We start from the raw sequence: 19,988 nt of genomic DNA, 5'->3' as shown, positions 1-19,988 counted from the left end.
ATCCAAATGTACTGTTATTTCTGCAGAATCTACATCTGGATCAGACTCCCGGCCCATGCAATTGAATAAACATTCACTAAGCTTTAGTTCGAATGTTTTTGGTTGGTGGCTAAAACAATAGAGAGTCAGGTAGTTGGCAGGAAACCAAAGAGATGGATCCGTGGACTAAGGAGCCTCAGAGTGATGAGTTTGACTTCCCGTTACTGAAGGATTCTTAGGCCATTCTTATCTCCAGTCAGGAGTAAATGGATTTGCTTCCACGGTCTTTTGAAAAGAACTGACAACTTCATTGAGCTTCCAGGCATCAAATGTTTGAGGTTACTAAGACCCCAGCAGGAGTAGAGGACATACCTGTACACCACTTCCCTGGGCATTGGGCAGGGGGCACTCGGTGAGGTTGATGCTGTTACCCGTGGACACACTGCTAAAATGGTGGCCCTCAAACTTCAGGTTCATAGAATCATCTGGAACACTTGCCAATACACAGACTCCAGGGCCCTGCCCCAAAGTTTCAGGTGCAGGAGGTCTGGGTGCAGCATGAGCCTTCCCGGGTGGTGTGGCTGCTCCCGGCAAAGGGGCCACACTGTGGGAACACACTCATAGATGATGTGCCCAGTACCACCCTCCCGCCCCCGAGACTCCTGGAGAGGAGTCCTACCAGTATTTTTAACCCACTCCCCAGGTGGAAAACAGTGGGGCTGAGGAACCACAGTAAACTGGAACAGGGGGTTACAGAGAGACACTGGGCTCTTAGGGGACAAAGGCACTTGCAGAGTGAAGTCTTCTGATGACCCTGCCTGCATTTCTGACCCTGGGAAGGAGTGTGCAAGACCATGTTAGGCCATGGTGGGAGAATGAGGATGCTGTGGTCTGGCACAGGCCAGGCTGGCCTCCCCGAACCCCACTGTGCGGGGAACCACTTCTACAGCTGAGCCAAGGCTGCAGCCTGAGGGGCGTGCGTACTTGGGAAGCAGAGCACAGATGAGGCTTCTCCCTGAATGTCAGCTATTTACAACCTGGCACCACCTGCACAGCGGTCTTCCAACAACATCTTCTTTCCTCTACCTGTAACATCTTGGTAAAAATGGATGCTCTTTCCCTTCCCTAGAAGGAAAACCCAACAGGCATGCCTGCACAGGTGTCAAGACAAAACCTCTCCTCCTTCCAAAGGGTAAAACACTCAGGCTAAAATCCAAGGGGCAGCTCGTCTCCTCCATGAAGTCTGTCCAGATTGCTCCAGACTGTATCTTCCTCCCTTTGGTTCCCAAAACTCATGGAGGGCAAAGACAAATAGGTATTAACAATATTAACAAATAGGTATTAGCGTCTTCTAGGAGCCAGGCCTAATCCAGGCATACGGTGATGAGCAAACACCGCCCCGTCTTTGTTCATGACACTGGCCATCTGATTTCTCTTCCTAGGACCCTCCTTTCCCCCAGCCCCAGCTTGTATAGTGCCTTGGCATACAGAAGGTCCTCCAGTATCCCTTCGGGAACTCCCTAAGCCCTCCCTAGATCACTGATGTTGTCCCTCTGTGTCACTCCAAGCAAGGAGAAAGAGAATATTTTAAATTAATAAGTATGTAAAAGTCAAAGAAGGTGCACTGGAGATGTGAGAACCCTTAAGCAAGGCATCATCCCTTCTGCTCAGACCACACTGGACACCCGCTCAGACCACACTGGACAGCCTCGAGTTCATGCATACCCTCATGTCTGCATGTACAAGCACGCGCACACACACACGTGCATACACACACCTCATCTGACCACCTCCCCACCTAAGGGAAAGCCCTACTTCCTCTTTTCCTCTGGGGACACAGCGCCTCCCTCTCCTAGGGTGCCCAGGTTGGGCCACAAACCCTTCCCACCTCATACCTCACTCCTAGCCCCCTCTCTGTCGTATACACCACCTTTCAGGGCACCAGGCCCTGCTCTCAGAAGCAAAACATAGCCCCTTGCTGGCCTCTGCTCTTGGTCTGACTTCAGGGTCTGTGCTGAATGGAATTTAAACCCAGTTTCTTGCAGCTGAGGTTAGGAGGAAGGAGGAAGGAGGAAGGAGAGCCCATCAACTCCAGGAAGAAAAATATTTACCTAAAAACAAAGTTTACTCATACACACAAATTCACACACTGAGCCCCCCCCCCCCCCCCCCCCCCCCCAGGAGCTGATAAAAAAACAATTCAAATCTTAGACAGGTGTGTCTTCCAGGGCCCTTTGGCCTGGGTTTCCTTACAGTGTGAAGCTAGGAGTCCACAGCGCCCTACCAGCCTCATCTTAGCGGTCCCGGCGCAACACTACTGCTCCTGTATCAGAGAGGCAGGAGGAGGAGAGGCAGAGGACTCGGATCTTTGGGAATGAGCCTCAGCCCAGCTCGGGGTTGGAGGAGAGAGGCTGTGTCTTCAAGTCTCCGCCCCTTGGCACCACCAGTGTCCTCCCTCCCCACCTCGCATCCTTGCTTTGGAGGCTGAGGGAGGAGAGGGGATCTCCAGGGTGATTCACCCTCTCCAGAGGTCCTGGGGATTCAGTTCACAGTCTGGCTTCTGGGAGGCCCAAGTCAGGGGTGGATTTAGCGATTGTGTCCTTGGCCCGCAAGTGTGCACGTTGGGTGGCCAACGGATGGCCCCTGCGTCTACACCCCAGTCTGCTCTTTAATCCAGTCCCGAAATACAGGGAGCCTCGTGTACACGCCGGGCTTGTCCCTCTGAGCGCAGCCTTCACCCCAGCTCACCACGCCGGCCTGGAAGATCCGCCCGTCGGTCTCCACGCTGGACAGAGGGCCCCCGGAATCGCCCTGCGGGGAGACCAGGGCCGGATGAATGCCCGCCCCGCCCCGGGCCCCGCCCCCTGCCCGGGCCCCGCCCCCAGCCCCACCCCCGCCCCGCGCGCACCTGGCAGGCGTCCACGCCGCCGCTGAGGTAGCCCACGCACATCATGCGTGGGGTGATCTGCTGCGGGAGCAGACTCTCACAGGTCGTCTGGTTGATGACGCGGATCTCGCCCTTCTGCAGGATCAGTGCGCTGGAGCCTGGTGGGGGAGGGGGAGACGGGGGGGGGGGGGGGGGGGGCAGTGCTGACCCGGGGCCATTGCGCCCACCTGCAGGGCCATGGGCAGGGCCCCATTCCAGAGACCTCGGTAGCAAATCTCCCGACACAGCCTCCAAACCTGTGGCTGACAAATGCTCAAGGAACTGATGCCACACCAAAGCGAGGGGACATCGTGCAGCCCTGTGGTAACTGGGCGACACGCGTAAAACCCGCCGGGTAACAGGTGACGGGAGATCGGACATTCGCCGTGGGAACAGGTGTGGGAAATGAAAAACAGGAAGACCCACGGAAAGCACCACAGAGGGGCCCCGGGGTGTCGTCATGGCAGTAGAGCCAAGTGTCGGGTTTACTTTTTCCTCTCTTTATTCTACAGGTTGTTACAATGTGCTGTAGTACTGTTATAACTGATTTTTTTCAATATAACAATTACCAACTCAGGGCCTTCGGATGGAGGCAGAAGGACAGAGGAGGCCAGGCTCCTGCAACAGGACCTGACACGGGCACAGCTAGCTTGCCTCTACAGCACACAGGACTCCCACCACAGTGCTCTTACATTCACTGAGCACCATCTTGGAAGGTGTTTTATCTTCATTTTACAGATGAAGAAACAGGCTCAGAGTTTAAGCAACTGCCAAGGTCACTCAGATAGTTTAGAGGCACCTCCAGGCCTCTGACCCAGAGCCGAGTATCCACTTCACCTTGGGACAACCTCCCGCTGCCAGACAGAGGCAGGTGGGCAGCCCACACGTGGCCAGCCCAGCCGGCTCACCTCCCTCCTGGGTGTGGCCCCAGCCGGTGACCCAGATGGCCTTGCCGGTGGGGAAGGTGTGTGAGGCTTCCGGCAGGCAGATGGGCCGCACGGTGCTGCTGTACTCGGCCGGCTGTTCCAGCTCCAACAGTGCGATGTCATAGTCGAAGGTGAAGTCGTTGAAGTAAGGGTGGCTGATGATGCGCTTGAGCCCGAGCTCCTGCACCCCACTGGCGCTGCGCTTGCTCTGGTCATGCAGGCCCAGGAAGGCAGTCCATAGGGTATGGTCGGAGTACCTGGGAGAGGAGCGGGGACAGCGACCCTGAGCAGAGCACTGACCTAGGGAAAGCCACTGCCACCACCCAGATGTTGAGGGGACTGTGGCTTCTGCATGGCTGCAGCCCTCAGCTGAAACCGCTGGTGTCTCCTGCCATGGCACTCAGCCCCCATAACCCCCTTGTTTCCCTCTTTTAAGATATTTTTTTAATTTTTTTTTTTAACATTTTATTTATTTTTGAGACAGAGAGAGACAGAGCATGAATGGGGGAGGGGCAGAGACAGAGGGAGACACAGAATCGGAAGCAGGCTCCAGGCTCTGAGCCATCAGCCCAGAGCCCGACGCGGAGCTCGAACTCACGGACCTCGAGATGGTGACCTGAGCTGAAGTCGGACGCTTAACCGACTGAGCCACCCAGGCGCCCCAAGACATTTTTAATCTGATTACCAAAAATGCATTTCTCATCAATCTGATCTTTCACAGAAGGAATAACACAGAACTCAACAGAAATACTTTTTTAACACAGTGGTTCAGTAGACTGTTCAGTAGACTGAACTTCATTTACTAGGTCTACTGTTGGTCGTGGGACAGGTGTAGCAATTCTGAACTCTATCATGCATACTGGCCGTCTGAACAATTCAGGAGGACACACTGATGTTGCTGGGAGCCTCAACTTCCAGTGTGGGAAAAGGGAGATACAAAAGGAGTCGGGGAGGAGGGAGCGCAATCAGAAGTAGCAATAAGAGCTCAGAATTTTTCCTAAAAATGGCTCCAAAGCAATGACATTCCCAGCACACCCAGGACTTGGTTTCTAAATATCCTTCTCCATTAAAAAGAACCAAATCTCCTTGGAGAAATGGTCGATTTCAAGTCTGAAGCAAGCAAGGCATCAAGTGACCTTGGAACATTTTGTTTCACCAGAAGTAAGTGCTCACACAATCATGGAGCCAGTATTAGGATCATCCAAACATCAAAGTAAACCACAGGATTCAAGTACTGTATGTGCTGAATAATATAAAAGGGGGAGGGGAATCCAGGAGTCCATCCTGAATCTAAAAAATACTTTTGAAATTTTATAAGGACAGAGGAAAGCTACTCTTTACAGAAAGACACCAGCTAACAAATACAGAAGAAGCAATACAATAAGAAATCACATTTTGCATCTACCATAGCAACAACCAACACCAGCAAGAATCATAGACGGATGATAAAGGCAGAGAGTAGGAGATTGCTGGGGAACAAGACATTCACAAGGATTCAAAGTGTCGCCCAAGATTACTCATAACCAAGTGGGGGAGGCACATTTATAATGGAGAAAGCCATGACCACCACCTTAACCAGCTGATCAGTGTTCTCCCAGCCATTCCCACCAATGGGCTAGGACACAACATCACCTGTGTAATGCTTTCGGGGGGGGGGGGGGGGGGGGGGTGAAGCTTAACCTAATTCTCACCATGAAGAAACAATCAAAATATCCAAATTAAGAGACATTCTACAGAATAACTGGCCTGGACTTTTCAAACATAAAATGCCATAAAAAAATAATAAAAAATAAAGGCTTGGGGGAACTGTTCTAGAATTGAGAGACTAAAGAAAACTAAGGACTAATACAAAGCATGACCTTAGACTAGATTTTAAATTAAAAAAAAAAAACACAAAAGACAATATTGGGGGACACTGGGGGACACCTAGAACATGGAGGATGTGCTCACCACTTGTCCCATGTCAACACTGTCATTTCTGGAGGTGATCCCTGTATTGTGGGTATATGGGAGGCTCTCTCTGTTCTTGGGAGACACGAGCTGAGGCACTTAGGGGACAGGTGTCATCACGGTTAGGCTGCACATAACTCAGAGTTCAGAAAAGCATGTACACGTGTAAAGAGAGAGAAATACAATGGTATAAAGGGTATGAGATAAAGGGTATGAGAGTGTTCATTTTTTTCTTTCATTGTAGTTGCAACTTTTTTGTAGGTCTGAGAAATTTTCAAAATAAAAAATTGGGGAAATATCTCTTTTTTTAAAGTTTATTTATTTTGAGAAAGAGAGAACACGAAAGAGAACAAGGGGGAGGGGCAGAGAGAGAGGGAGAGAGAGAGAGAAGCCCAAGCAGGCTCCACACCATCGGCGCAGAGCCCGACACAGGGCTTGAACTCACGAACCGTGAGATCATGGCCTGAGCTGAAATCAAGAGTCAGACGCTTCACCAACTGAGCCACCCAGGCACCCCAGAAAAATATATCTTTAAAATAGAAAATCTGCATGAGGGGGGAAAGCATGAAGACCTGCCTCATCTTTAACTTCTCAGGAAAGTCAAGAGGCTACTGAAGCAGTCAGTCCTAAAACGTCCAGGCAAGGCACCTTCTCTCCAGCCGGCATGGAACGTTACAGTCCTCCTTGACCGTCTCTCTCCCCCATCCCTGCCTGAAGCCCAGCTCCCCTGCTCTCTGCTGACCTGGGCATCCTTCCCTTCTCTCCATTCCTGCCACCACCTCCCTACAGAACCTCACACCCGGACAGAAGCACTGGCCTCCAAACCGGTCTTTTTGCTCCTGGTCTCTCTTTAATTTGCCAGATGAGAACTTCCTGAAAACTGCTTTTGTGAGATCCTTTCCAACAGCCAAAGATGATTCCAAGACCTGCCGAATCAGCCCTCACCTCCCCAACCAGGAATTAATTCTGCGTTTCTAACTTTTTCTCCCAACCATCTGTGGTGTTCCAGACTGCATGAGATCCAGTTTTCTTTTTTTTTTTTTTTTTTTTTAATTTTTTTAATGTTTTATTTATTCTTGAGGGAGAGAGAGACAGAGCATGAGCGGGGACGGGGCACAGAGAGAGGGAGACACAGAATCCGAAGCAGGCTTCAGGCTCTGAGCTGTCAGCACAGAGACAGACGTGGGGCTCGAACTCACGGACTGTGAGATCATGACCTGAGCTGAAGTCGGATGCTCAACCCACTGAGCCACCCAGGCGCCCCGAGATCCAGTTTTCAAGTGGATCTCTTGAATCCACTGTGTACTTGGGGAGGGAGCCATGAAAACCACCCACGACAGCACAGCATGGGTGACCTCCAGAAAACAGGTAGCAGGCTGTGGAAGAGCATGGGGTGGGAAGAGGTGAGTCAGGAGAGGAAGCAGGTCATGAAGAAGGCCTTGGAGATCATATAGGACTTGGTTATTGAAGGCCTCCGGGTGGGGGAGAAAGCAGCACGATCACCGAGAGCCAATGTTTGCAGTGCTCAGGAGCCCCCCAGATCGAATATATGGAAGGTGTAAGGGCAGGACAGAGACTGAGGTTGGAGAGATGGCAGGGGCCAGAGAATGCGGCCATGGTGATCATGCTACGCCGTTTCCACTTTATCCCGCGGGTTATCGCAAGCATGTAAGCAAGGGGGTGATGTGATCAGATCAGCTCTTTGGAAAGACCACCTTCACATTGCGGAGACAGACAGGCATGCCAAGAAGGAAGAAGGTGATGAGGTAGAGGGGGCTGTAGTCACCGAGGCTGGGGAGCCAAGGGAGCAGTCATGTGAGGGGGAAAGAGTAGAGAAGGCCTGGGATGTCTAGCAGGCAAGGGCCAGGGGTTGAATGGACGGGACGGGTAAGGGGAGGGGGCAGAGTGGGAGGGTCATCCTCCTCCCCTCTGGTGCCATCTCACCTGATAGACATCCCTTGTCACCCCTGTGTCCATGCTAAGCCCCAACTAAAGCCACACTGGTCTTTTCTCTCCAGTCCACATTCCTCCATCTAGGACAGCCTTCGATTATACGAGCAGACTCAGTCACCAGCTGTTGAAGGTCCACACACGTACCAGCCATCGAGAGACAAGGTGTGAAGGGTAGCCACTGAGCTGCCCCCGTGACGGCCGTGTGGTTGGGAGGGCACTGGTGGTGGCCAAGCCAAGCACTCTTCTCGGTGCCAACGCATCAAGTCATTTCATTCCCCCAGTCAGCCCTTCAATGTAGGGCTGCCTATTTTAAGCTTAGGACTCGGGCACAGAGAGACTCAGTAACTTGCCCAAGATCACACAGCTAAGAAGTCATGGAACGAACTGAACCAGGTAGCCTCCTCTCAACCATGGTAAGGCTCGGCGAGCACTTGCCAACTCAGAAATGCGTCCAGAGTGACTGCACTCCACACTCCAGATCCTTGCACACTTCACACCCGCCTGCCTCTGCTCACGCCTGTCCTTTGTCTGGAAGGTCTGCGTCACCTTGTCCAGTTGCAAACACCCTCACGTTTCAACACTCACATCAGATGCTCCTGCTCATAAAGGCACTCCTAAGTCTCCCTCCCCAGCCCTGGGGCAGAATTCTCAACTCCCACCCGCACGGCCTAGGTAACCTGTGCCTGGTTGCTGCATAGCACTTACCGCGTGCACGTGCATGTACATTTATGTGTGCACAAGCACGCGTACCGTATGTCATCCCCCTCGCCTGGGAAGCCTGGGAAGTGCAGGGAGGAAACCTTATTCATCGTTGTCTCCCAGTGCTAATAACAATGGGTGTTGAATGCATTAAGTGCACTATTAACTGGCAGACGGATAATAAAGAGAAGATGAAGGACAAGGAAATGAGAAATTCAGTGAGGAAGCAAGAGAAAGAGGGAGAAGTAACAGAGGGCACAGGGTGAGCTCTTCAGTGAAGACCGTACATGAGTATCTTAGCTCGCCCTGCTGAGGGTCTAGAAACAGTGGGACTGCGGTATCACTAAGGACACCAAGCACCCTGGTCTCACTTTTTAAATACTATTCCCTGCTAACATTTCTTGAGGGAATGGCTAATTCCGGGGCTGGACCCGGACAAGCACCTGGTAGGACCAGAAAGCAAGGAAGTGTCTCAAAAGAACAAAAGAACGAGGGCAGATCAAAAGGACACAGGAGCCAACCTCAAAGAGAGCGCAATGGTCACATTTGGAACAATTTGAGCAACAAAGTAGTATCACTGGATTACAACCCAAAATGTAAATATACATGCATCCATACGAATATAAGTAGATGAAGAAATAAATGAAAAAGAAGGGACAAATCTTCCTTACAGAAGACTTCCAAATTGGCTCACTTCCTAATAATAAAGGGGGAAATACTTTATGGTGAGGAACCCCGGCAAGTGCTATCTCAACCAAATGAGAAAGATCAACATTACCATCGGTAAGTCATGTTGATATCATGTGCCTGCTGACAAGATGTGATATCCTTTCCAAACACTCAGAAGCCCAGTGTAATCGTGACAACAGCAGACAAACCCAGATGGGGGGCATTCCATAGGATGCCTGGCCTCCAGATCGTCAAGATCACAAAAACAAAGACAGACTGAGCCACTGTCCTAGATCGGAGATTGGGGGCATGGGACAACAGAATGCAAAGTGGGAGCCTGGACTACCTCCTGCCCCAGAAAGGATATAAAACCCCTGGGATACCAGGAAAGCCCACACTGGTGTTAGCAGAAGGGACCAGTGTGGGACAGACGCACCACATTAACAACAAGGGCAACTGCGTTAGGGTGTGCGGGAACTCCATTCTGTCTTTGCAACCTGTCTGTATCCCAAGACAACAAGCTTATTTTACAATATTTGTAAGTAAGCTTCCATCACTCCAAAAAGAAACAAAATCTCTTCTGCCCAGGGTGGAGGAAAGTGTGATAAAATAAGAGAGGACAGTCAGGCGGGACGAGGCTGCCCTCTGACAGCTCAGCAAGGCCCTGGGGACAGTCACACTGACCCTGCCCCCTGCGGACCATGTCATCACCCATGCCTACGTGCACCTGCCTGACGTTGCTCAACGTCCGTGCCTTGGGCCTACTTGGTGCCCTAGCGCTGTCTCTCCAGAAAGTGCACAGTGGTTCTTCTCTCCGCCCCGCAGAAGGGTGACTAGGACAGTCCGGTCACCCTCTCACACAGCTGCCTCTGTCCAAAGGGCATGCACCCAGCAGGAAGGCCCTGAGGGCGGGGATTCCCTGCAAGGTCTGCTCCCCTGTGCCTGCTTCTCCAGGAGGAAGCCATCCCACTAGACTCCCTACGGCCAGGGGCTAGAGGCCTGCGGCAGACCACCTGTTCCTGCCGAACCTCTGGTCTGCAGACTGTGGCTCTGCTTACCCCGTTCTGAGATGCCAGCCTGACCCTTTCCTTAGAGGCTTTCCTGGGCCAGGCTGGAGTCTGCCCAGGGACCTGAGGCTCCAATGTGTGGAGCACAGTGTGTACCAGGTTTCAGGAACACGAGCATGTTATTCTCAGAACTCCAAGGATAAGAACTCATGCTGTCACCAAAGCTGCCAAAGCACCTGAGGCCCAGCAGGCGTGGATAACTTGCCCAAGGTCACTGGGCAAACAAAGCTGGAATGTGAATGTGAGGCTTGTCCTAGCCGGTCCCAAGGAGTCCCTGTGTGCGGACTAACGGCACAAGCCTTGGAATCCACACACTCGGGCTCTCGTCTGACTGTGCCACCTCATAACGGCACAACCTCAAGCAAATGTTCTTACCTCTCTGAACCTCTGTTTCTGTAAAACGGGGACGTAACCAGACCTGCCCAACTGGGTTGGTAGGAGAAGCACTTAGATACTGCTTGATGGAAAGGGAGTACCCAACAAGTGTTAGTTTTATTATTACCACTATGACATCCCGGGGTGTCTCCCACCCCTCCAGTCCTGGCCCTGCCCCCGTGCCATCCACTCTGCCATGACTTACACACACAGGGGGTTTCCAAGCCCAGAAAACAGAGGAGAACCTCTTAGGGTCTTCTAAGAGGAAGCCTCCCTGCTCCTGCTCAGTGGCTCCCGCCCAGGGCTTACTTGAATCCTTTGTCGTCGATGAAGCAGTGAGCTGCTGACACCATCCAATTGGGAGAGATGATCGAAGCCCCGCACACGTGGCCCTGGCCCAGGGCGTGGAGGCTCACCTGCCAGGGCCACTCACCTTCATCTGCATTCTTGCCCCCGACGACCCTAGACTGCCTGGTGAACGACCGCAGCCCACAGTCTGGGAGGGGCAGAAAACCCAAAGGTCAGAAAGTCACGGCGGGGCACTAGCCCCTGGGGCCACACGCCAGGCTCAACGGGAGGTCATGTGGGGTGGTGGCCTTTTGGTGGGACCCTCTACAAATATCTTCCAGCCTCAGAGACCCACTGACTTCCTCCCGGCACCCCCCCTCACTCCCACACTCAAAACCCTCACGCTCCTACCTCCTTAGTCCTGCCCAAATGCATTTAGAGGCCTTCAGAGAGACCTGCTGGTTTGCTTAGATTTAATTTGAGTGTCATTTGCCTAGATGTCCTCGTTGAATGCTGAAGGACACAGCTCTCAGAGGGAAGAGCCGGGGGGGGGGGGGGGGGGGGGGGACGGCGATGCAAAGTCACAGAACAGCTACAGCTGTGCTCAGATTTAACCTATGGCCAGTGACTCTGAAATACACATGAGGCTACAAATTGAAGCATGGTTGGGGTGGGGACTAAACCCTGCCGACTGCTCTGGTAAGCTGTGCCCCACTCCAGGCAGGATGGGGAAGCCAGGACTTGCCACTGCCCTGTGGGCCAGGTCTACAGAGCAGGGGCCAGCCCAACACCTCAGCCAGGATGCGAGCTCTGCCACAGAGGCACTGATGTGCTTGCTGGCTGCCCTGGGCCCTGCCTCCAGGATCAGAGCTGGCCCATGGGACAGTGCCTCTGTGCCAGTCAGCAAAGTCATCCTTTCCCCCAGGTAGACAGGGGCAGAGATGGGTGACTGAGGCACTGGCATGATTTCTACCTCTGTATGTGCCTTGCACAGTGAACAACCTGCACAACTGTATGCAGCGGCCCTGCTCACCACAATCCTTCTCATCTGAGCCGTCACTACAGTCCTTCTTCCCATCACACTCGGGGTTGCTCTTGCTCACACAGAGACCGTTGCGGCAGCGATAGGTGTGTTTGGTGCAGGCAACAGTTGTTACTGCTCAAGGAGGAGTACAAGGGGAAGGAAATCAGTTCCATGGCAACACCCAACCAGAAGCCTGATGATCCATCCACCTTATGCTCCTTATCAAGCCTGCTGTACCCATCCACACCCATGCCCACATCCTTCCAGGCCCACCAAAGGTTCTCCACCTTCTGGAAGATTCTCTCCCCACTGACATACTTTCTCGTCACACTTCACAGAGAGGGTGGTTTGTGTTTATCAAACTTTGGAAACTTGGAATGTGAGTGTGCTCATGGCAGCTCCCACCAGGAGGAAAGCCCCTAAAACAAGGTGGGCTGGGCCAGGTCTCACCTCTGTCACACGTGGCCTCATCAGACCCATCTCCACAGTTGTCTGTCCCGTCACACTGCTGGTTCTGTGGGACGCACTTCCCATTGCCACACTGGAAGGTCTGAGCCGGGCAGCCTGGGGACAGGGCCTCACGCTCAGCACCAGTTCGCCAACCCCCCGCTGAGGTTGCAGGGAGGCCCAACAGGCACTGCCACCCCCCTTCTCCCACCCTTCCAGACACCAAGCACTCACTGCACTGCAGCTCATCACTGTTGTCCCCGCAGTCGTTCACACTGTCACACACCCAGAAGAGGGGCTTGCAGAACTTGTTCTTGCACGTGAACTGGTAGGTGGCATTGCATTCTGAAGGGGGCACGGGGCAGCGGTCAGCTGGGCTCTGAGCCCTCGTTCTGACACCAGTCATTGCTCACAGCTTCCCCGGGCAGGAAGGGTGACCACACAGCCACCCGGGGACCACCTGCCCTGCTGGAGGGGGCAGCTCCGGAGTGCCTCTGCGTTCCTGGCTATGGAAGCGAACCCCACTAGTGCAGAAACACTCCAGTGCCTGCTCGGACAGAAGGCAGGGCTTCCAAACAGCACAGGGAGGGAAGGGGCTTGAGGTCTACATGGGGAGCAAAAGATGGGGACGGCTCCCCAGCAGCCGGGCGCGCGAGGGCAGAGGACTCACGGCAGTTGAGCTCATCGCTGTAGTCCGTGCAGTCAGCCCAGCCGTCACAGCGCAGCTCGTTCCGGATACACCTGCCCGTGTTACACATGAACATCCCCGGGCACGCTGCAGGGGAGAGGGCAGGCCTCAAGTCCACGGCCACCAGCCTCGCCTCCCACGCCGGCTGCCCTCCCTCAGGGCCAGCCTCACAGCCACACCGAGGACCAAAGAGAAAACTCTTCCCCATCCAGCCCTCCACGGAGAGAGGAGCAGGCTGCAGCCGGCACCCCAGGGCTGTGGTCCCCCGGCCCCACCATGCTGCGGCAAGCGCATTTCCTACAGCCGGCATGGGAGGCTAGCCACACACCCCTAGCAGGGCGGCGGGGGGTGGGAGTGGGGCCTTGACTGCCGATGATCAAGCCCCAGGAAGCTCCAGACAAAGTGGAGAGAGACTGGCTGGGTGTGCTCTCAGTTCTACTGCCCCATGTCCTTGGCCGCCCACTCCTGCCCAGGGGCCAGGCTCCCCATGCCCAACACGGAGCAACAGTAGCCCGGCAGATGGATGATGTGTACACCCCATCCAAGTGTCCAGTTGCATCCCTGGACTTCCTTAATTCTAAGACATGTCCCATATTCCAGTGTTTCTGAGACCGGGATGTCCAACAACTGATGTCATCAGGAAGCAGACAGAGCTGAGAGGAGACTGTTCTCTGTGCTGCACAGGCAGCCCAATCACTTATTGGAGGGGTTTGTTCATCCAATCGCATTTTAGGTGGTGAGCCGTGCGGTTGCATTTTAACTGAAATTTGGGTTCTTGCATATAATTAAAATGTCTGCCGGAAGGTTACTGTGTGATGTAGGGGCTGAAACAAAAAATCACTGTGACTAGGTTAGAACTGCTATGCGCACAGCAGACAGTGAGACTCGAGGCAGCAGAAACTGCCAGATCTCTTAGGTGTAGAACACGGAACTGTCCGAGCTAGGAGCAGAGGGCGTGATGAGTCGTACCCCAGTATTTTCTCCCGGGTCTTCCTTTCTCTCTATTCCCGAAGGTGTTATAAGGCCACAAAGGCAAGCACAGATGCGCCAAGTCGTGGTAATGCTGAACCGGAGGGACAGATGGCTCAAAGGAACTCGGGAGGCCTCGGGCACAGTGTGTGCCAGGGTTCACTGCCCACCTTTTTCAATACGTGCATTTCCGGCAGCCTTGCAATTTTGTCTCAAAAAGCTACCGGACATGCACCTTACGTTCTCTGGTACCTCAGAATTAGGAGAGCACAATGCTGGGAAGATACAGAGCAGAGAGCTCATCGTGGGCCAGTCCCTCTAGCCAGGCCCCCCCTTCTGGAGACGTGTACTCACGGTCACTGGAATCATAGGAGAGGTACTCGGCCAAGAAACCCGTGTCAGTGTAGGACTGGTCGGAATGGAAGCGAACAGTGATCTTGCTGCTTTTGCTGGTCACCACAAACTGGGTCCTCTCCCCGCAGTACCTGGAGGGGGCGGTCACCGGTAGGAAGAGGATCCAGAAGTGTTCGGGGCGCCCCCTCCCCCTCCAGCACTGGGTGCCCCAGGGTACTCACTTCTCCCCGTTGACCTCCACGTAGTCCTTGAGGCAGCTGCCCGGGGGCACATTGGGCTCCAACAGGTAGAAGAGCTTGAAAAGCACTTTCACGTTTTGGCTGTTGGGCACCTAAGGAGAGCGATGCTGCTGGGCCTCTGCTGCTTCCTAACCCCCTCCTAAACCCAAGGATGCCACGTGCTGCTGGCCACGGGGGCTGGGGGACAGTGGCTGCTGTGTTTTTATCTCCCTGACCCGTGTGGGCGATATGGAACACACAGCAAGAGGGACTCGGGTTGGACGGCTGGAAGACCCTCTAGACTCAGAGGCAAGAGACACTCTTATTCCTAAAGAAAGCTGGTGGTCCTCCTGGCACCATCGAAGAAAGAAAGGAGAGATGGGTCCCTGACTCGGATGGCCTGCGGGCAGCCCCGGAGGCAAGACTTGTCATTTAGCAAGTGCTTTCTCCAAGCTCCACACACAATCGGCAACATTACCTCTGAGAGGCAGACACCACTCCTTCTCCTCTTTCCTAAGAGCAAGCTGAGGCTCTGATGTAGAGTGACTGGCCCAAGGTCCCTCAGGGGGCCACTGATCGACAGCTAAAATGTGAGGGGCGCCCTGGTGGCTCAGTCGAATGAGCGTCCGACTTTGGGTTTTGGCTCAGGTCACAGTCTCACGGTTCGTGAGTTTGAGTCCCGCATCGGGCTCTGTGCTGATGGTGCGGAGCCTGCTTGGGATTCTCTCTCTCTCCCTCTCTCTCTGCCCCTCCCCTACACGTGTGTGTGCGTGTGTGAACATGCACATGCACACGCGCCCTCTCTCAAAAATAAATAAATAAACATTGTTAAAAAAGAGCTAGAATTTGAGACCATTTGAATATGGGTCTGCTGGAGGTTACAAGGTTAGGGCTACTCCACCCTGCTCTACTCTGCAAGGCTTTAGATATTCGGCAACTTGGGGGCTGCTAAGGGAGCCCATCTCCCTCTCCTTGACCTTCCTCACTTGCCATTCTGGAGCATCCCTCTTCTTCCTCCCTCCCTTCCCCTCCCTCTCCCGTTCCCCTGTTCCCTCTCCCTCTTCTTCTCCCTCTCTCCCCCTTTCTGCCCTCACAGGCACCCTACAGCTCCTACCTCAATGTCCCACGTGCAGTTCATGTTGGGCGGGTAGTGGCCAGGATAGTAGGGGCTGCTAAATGTCCCTTGGGTTCCACGTAAGTAGCCTCCACAGCCTGAGAGGAAAGGCAGGAGGAAGAGCCTGAGGACCGAGGACCTGCCTGGCCAGGCAGGCAGGCAGGTAGGTAGGCCGAGGGGCCCTGGCAGAGCCAGCCGGCGACTCTCTCAAGCTGCCTGCCAGGGCCCCCGCACACTCCACAGCCAGCGGCCAGAAAGTCTGAGCACTAGGAGACTGACCACTTTAGGGAGGGCTCCTGACCCACACAAGAGACAAAAGGCCCTGTGGCTTAAGCTTCAAACCTCTGACACCGACCTGAGCCAGTTCACCAGCCCAAGGGATTGGCCTGCGCCTCGTGGGCTCAGGCCAGCCCCTCAGACCTGTCCCTCCTCTGCCCCACCAGGCCCTTCCTTACTGCTCAGCTTAGGCAGCTGGAAGAACGTGGCCTCAAAGCCAGGGTGTCGCCGCTCAGTGTTGGTTATCAGCGTGACGAGCAAGACATTCTGGGAGGAGAGGAAGGTCAGGTTGTAGGAGGGAGGGTAGGTGCCACACAGCCTGTAGGGGTCAGAAGTTGTATGTGTTACAGAGAGCAGACAGAAACCAGGCGTCCCTAACCCCGGTCCCATCCATAAAAGGCCAAGGGTCATTTAAAAGCCCCTCCCCACACAAATGACCTGAGATAGGATTTATTTATCTTTGTTTAAAACAGCAGAAAACAGGGACGCCTGGGTGGCCCAGTCAGTTAAGCATCTGACTTTGGCTCAGGTCATGATCTCAAGGTTTGTGAGTTCGAGCCCCGCATCAAGCTCACTGCTGACAGCACAGAACCTGTTTTGGATCCTCTGTCCCCCCATCTCTCTTCCCCTCCCTGGCTCATTCTCTCTCTCCCTCCCTCTCTTTCTCTCTCAAAAATAAACATTAAAAAAAAAAAAAAAAAAAAACAGCAAAAACTCAGAAGCCTCAAATGCTTGACCACAGAAGATTCACTAAACTATGGGCTAAATAATAACAATACTAGTAACAGTAACAGCACCGACAACACTTAAGAACATGTTAAGAACTCAGGAGTCTTCATAACAACTCCACTAAGTAAATACTATTATCCCCATTTCACAGATAAGGATACTGAGGCACTGAAATAACTTGCCAAGGTTCCACAGTTAATAAGTGGCTGGGCATCCAGGCTCCGGAGCCCACACAGCTAATGACTGTGTCACGTTGCCTCTTTGTGCTCATTGTACATTACACAATGCCACGTTATGCAACCATTAAAATCACAGAAGCAAGCTTACTGATTTGGAAGGATCATCATGATATACTTCAGTTTTCAAACCAGACAGCAAAACCAAACGTGCCGTAAAATCCTATTTTTAAATCTATACACAAACATACACACACATAGCAGAAAGCGTGGAAGAACACACCTCACAAATTTAACAGTGATTACTTCCAGATCATGATGGAGGTCTGTGCTCTCTGTGCATGTCTATTTCCCACTTTCTCCTTTCGGAGCCATGTGTTTATTTCGTTGTACAATTCATGAATTACAGAGAGGGGAAGAAACCTTGCACAAAAAGGGTGTTCAGGCTGGAGTCCTAGCTGCTGAGCTAAGGCAGCAGATGGTTCTATCTTGTTTTGGAGCCTGAATTCTAGCCCATTATTTATCACAAAACGTCTGCCCGGCTCATTTCCACAGGCAGCAAGAGAAGGCTCTGGCCCACTGAGTCAGGGAGAGCTCGGGAGAGGGCAGCTCATGCCCACCCACGGCGCTCTGAGAAGCACGCTCAAGCCCCACAGCGCGGGGCGGAGGGCAATCATCTCGGCACCCCCGAGTTCCTCAGCAGGTGTATGATGCCTTTTTATTTCCTGTAAGCCTGATGCTTTGGGCAGCTGGGGGCTCGCCGCCTCTGGAGAGACTGCCCTTCCCAGGACTCGCCAATTCCTAGACATAGTCAACTCACCCTCAGGGAAGCCTTTCACATACAAACCAATTAATCCAGGGCCCACACCCCAACCACCTCCTCCATGGGGCTCTTCTCTCCAGGCCACCATCCACCCGTCCTAATCACCCCACGACCAGATACCTGACAACTAGAGATAGATTTGTGCCCCAGAACCCACTGGAATTACTCAAACCAGTCACTCCTAAACCTGCATACACTGCCCTGCCTGGCCTTCCCGGCAGAAACCACAACAAAGGCTCCTGCCTGTGTTCTCCTCTGGCCCCCTCTGCCTCCTGACTGACCCTGGGGCTTCCCCATGTGGCTTTGCATGCCCCCTCCTCTGGGAACTATAAGTAACAAACTATCTTTTCAATGGCAGCCACCTCCTGGTCCACTGGCCTCAATATAAGCGAGTCATGATAAAGTGAGCATTTTACAACAGCAGTCTCTGGCAAGGAAAGGAAGTGCGCCGTGCTCACTGGCATCTAGGGACCAGTGAGCCTTCCTCACCCTTGCCAGGGCTGAAATCACCCCTGAGACGCTCTGGGAGCTCACACTGAGGATCACACACACCTGCTCTCGACTGCCTGAAAGTCATAGGCTGTATCTCCAACCCACGTTACACTTCCCTCTGGAGGCAGCTGCCGAGCTCCCGCAGCCCGCCTCTGCTTCCCCGGGACACTCACTGCACCACGGCACGGGGTTCCACGGGGCTCAGGGTGTCATACACCATGACCAGGTCACTGCCACGGTCGTCACAGGGCGCGACATCAAAGCTTCGGAAAGTGAGGCTCAGCACGGAGTCGGCGTCCCCCCGCAGGGTCCACTGGCAGCGGGCCCGAGCCGGGTATGGGCTGTCAGGGAAGCCAGGCGTGGTGAAGCGGGTCACCTCCCCGCTGCGGGCGTGCAGGGCAAAGCTGCAGCTGTCTGTGTGGGAGACGGAGAGGGCAGAGCTGGTAGGGGCGAGCAACCCAGAGCCTCCCTGGGGGGTGCACCCAGGGAGATGTGCCAGGCTGCCCTGGACCCAGAAGAGACAGAAGAGGGGGCTTCTCACAGCCTGGGACAGGTGGGGGATGTGGATGACTTCGGGGGACCCCCTTGACTGAAAGGGCGTCTGGCCACATCCATCTTCTCTGGGAGGATGGCATACTTACTGTCCTGGGTGGTCTGCACTGTTCTGGGGTCAGTGGCTGAAGAACAAGAGGGAAAACACAGTATTTACCGCTGTGGTCAATTTCATTCATCCTGCTTCCTTATTCCCCTAAAGGGAGGTACCCGGCCAGCAGACCGTCTTCCCTTCTATGCACTGGCTCGGGAGTGCTGCCCTCCTGCAACGGTCCAGGGCCTGGCCCTGCTCCAGAGAAGCCTGGCCCAGCAAATGCCCACGCCCAGCGTCCCTGTACTCACGGAAGGCCACCACCGAGGTCAGCACGAAGGAGTTGAGGGCGCGGGCACGGGGTGGCATTGTGATCACACGCTCCTTTGCCATGGCGCTCTCGGCCTCCTCCACCAGGTACTTAGGGATGCTGAACTCGGACCAGAAGTAGGCAATGACACTGCCCTCGCTGTGGGGAGAGGGGTGAGCCTGAGGCGCAGGTGGGCGCCAGGCACCCCACCTGTCCCCACACTCTCCCAGATGCTGGATATAGATGTGATGGCTCAGGCTCCCCAAGAGACCTTCCTCCAGGCAGGGCCCACCTCAGATTCTTTTATGCTTGCCCACCTTTCGATCCTTTAAGCAAGAGATCTTGCCTCTGTACCCTCTACTCTCACAGTCTCTCGCCAACCAGACGTGTTCTGGGGCCAGCTCAGGTTTGGGAGTGGGAAAGCAGCCTGGATTGTGAGCTGTCAATGCTACCACTAGCTTGGGCGCATTGAATATCAAACTCTCGAGTCTGTGTCCTCATCTCTGAAAGAGGATGAGAATGCCACCTGCCAGCCAGCACTCATAAAGATTAAACTGGGGCACCTGGGTGGCTCAGTTGGTTAAAGTTCAAGTCTTCCATTTCGGCTCAGGTCGTGATCTTATAGTTCGTGGAATCAAGCTCTGAATCGGCATTGGACTCTGTGCTAACGGCACACAGCCTGCTTGGGATTCTCTTCCTCAACTGTCTTTCTGCCCCTCCCCACTCCCGCTGGCCCACTCACTCTCTCTATCTCAAAAAAATAAACATTAAAAAAAATTTTTTTTTAAGCGCACATGACTCTTGATCTCAGGGTCGTGCGTTTGAGCCCCACATTGGGCATAAAGATTACTTAAATAAATAAATAAGCTATTAAATAAATACGTAAAGATTAAACTAACTAAATCAAAAGTACTTTTGAGATAAAGTCTATTTTTAAAAAAGTATGTTGAAGG

At 53.6% G+C, this 19,988-nt stretch overlaps 1 protein-coding gene across 1 annotated transcript in view; it reads right to left on the bottom strand.

Moving 5' to 3' along the window:
- Window positions 1-2,156: 2,156 nt before the first annotated feature.
- Window positions 2,157-19,988, bottom strand: part of ST14 (ST14 transmembrane serine protease matriptase) — a 42,098-nt gene continuing 24,266 nt past the window's right edge. Inside the window, exons 5-19 of the mRNA XM_042906686.1 lie at window positions 19,037-19,194; window positions 18,784-18,819; window positions 18,316-18,556; window positions 16,102-16,241; window positions 15,647-15,744; window positions 14,536-14,645; window positions 14,315-14,445; window positions 12,974-13,078; window positions 12,538-12,648; window positions 12,307-12,420; window positions 11,866-11,988; window positions 10,854-11,040; window positions 3,814-4,088; window positions 2,888-3,024; window positions 2,157-2,790 (exon numbers count right to left, since the gene is read on the bottom strand). Coding sequence (XP_042762620.1) covers window positions 2,629-2,790; window positions 2,888-3,024; window positions 3,814-4,088; window positions 10,854-11,040; window positions 11,866-11,988; window positions 12,307-12,420; window positions 12,538-12,648; window positions 12,974-13,078; window positions 14,315-14,445; window positions 14,536-14,645; window positions 15,647-15,744; window positions 16,102-16,241; window positions 18,316-18,556; window positions 18,784-18,819; window positions 19,037-19,194 — 2,128 coding nt within the window. The 3' untranslated portion in view covers window positions 2,157-2,628. The remainder of the gene's footprint in view (window positions 2,791-2,887; window positions 3,025-3,813; window positions 4,089-10,853; window positions 11,041-11,865; window positions 11,989-12,306; window positions 12,421-12,537; window positions 12,649-12,973; window positions 13,079-14,314; window positions 14,446-14,535; window positions 14,646-15,646; window positions 15,745-16,101; window positions 16,242-18,315; window positions 18,557-18,783; window positions 18,820-19,036; window positions 19,195-19,988) is intronic.

Source organism: Panthera leo, chromosome D1, assembly GCF_018350215.1.
Source record: "Panthera leo isolate Ple1 chromosome D1, P.leo_Ple1_pat1.1, whole genome shotgun sequence".
Taxonomy (NCBI): Eukaryota; Metazoa; Chordata; class Mammalia; order Carnivora; family Felidae; genus Panthera; species Panthera leo.
Note: the sequence above shows the minus strand (reverse complement) of the source record. Positions and strands in the feature narration are given on the sequence as shown.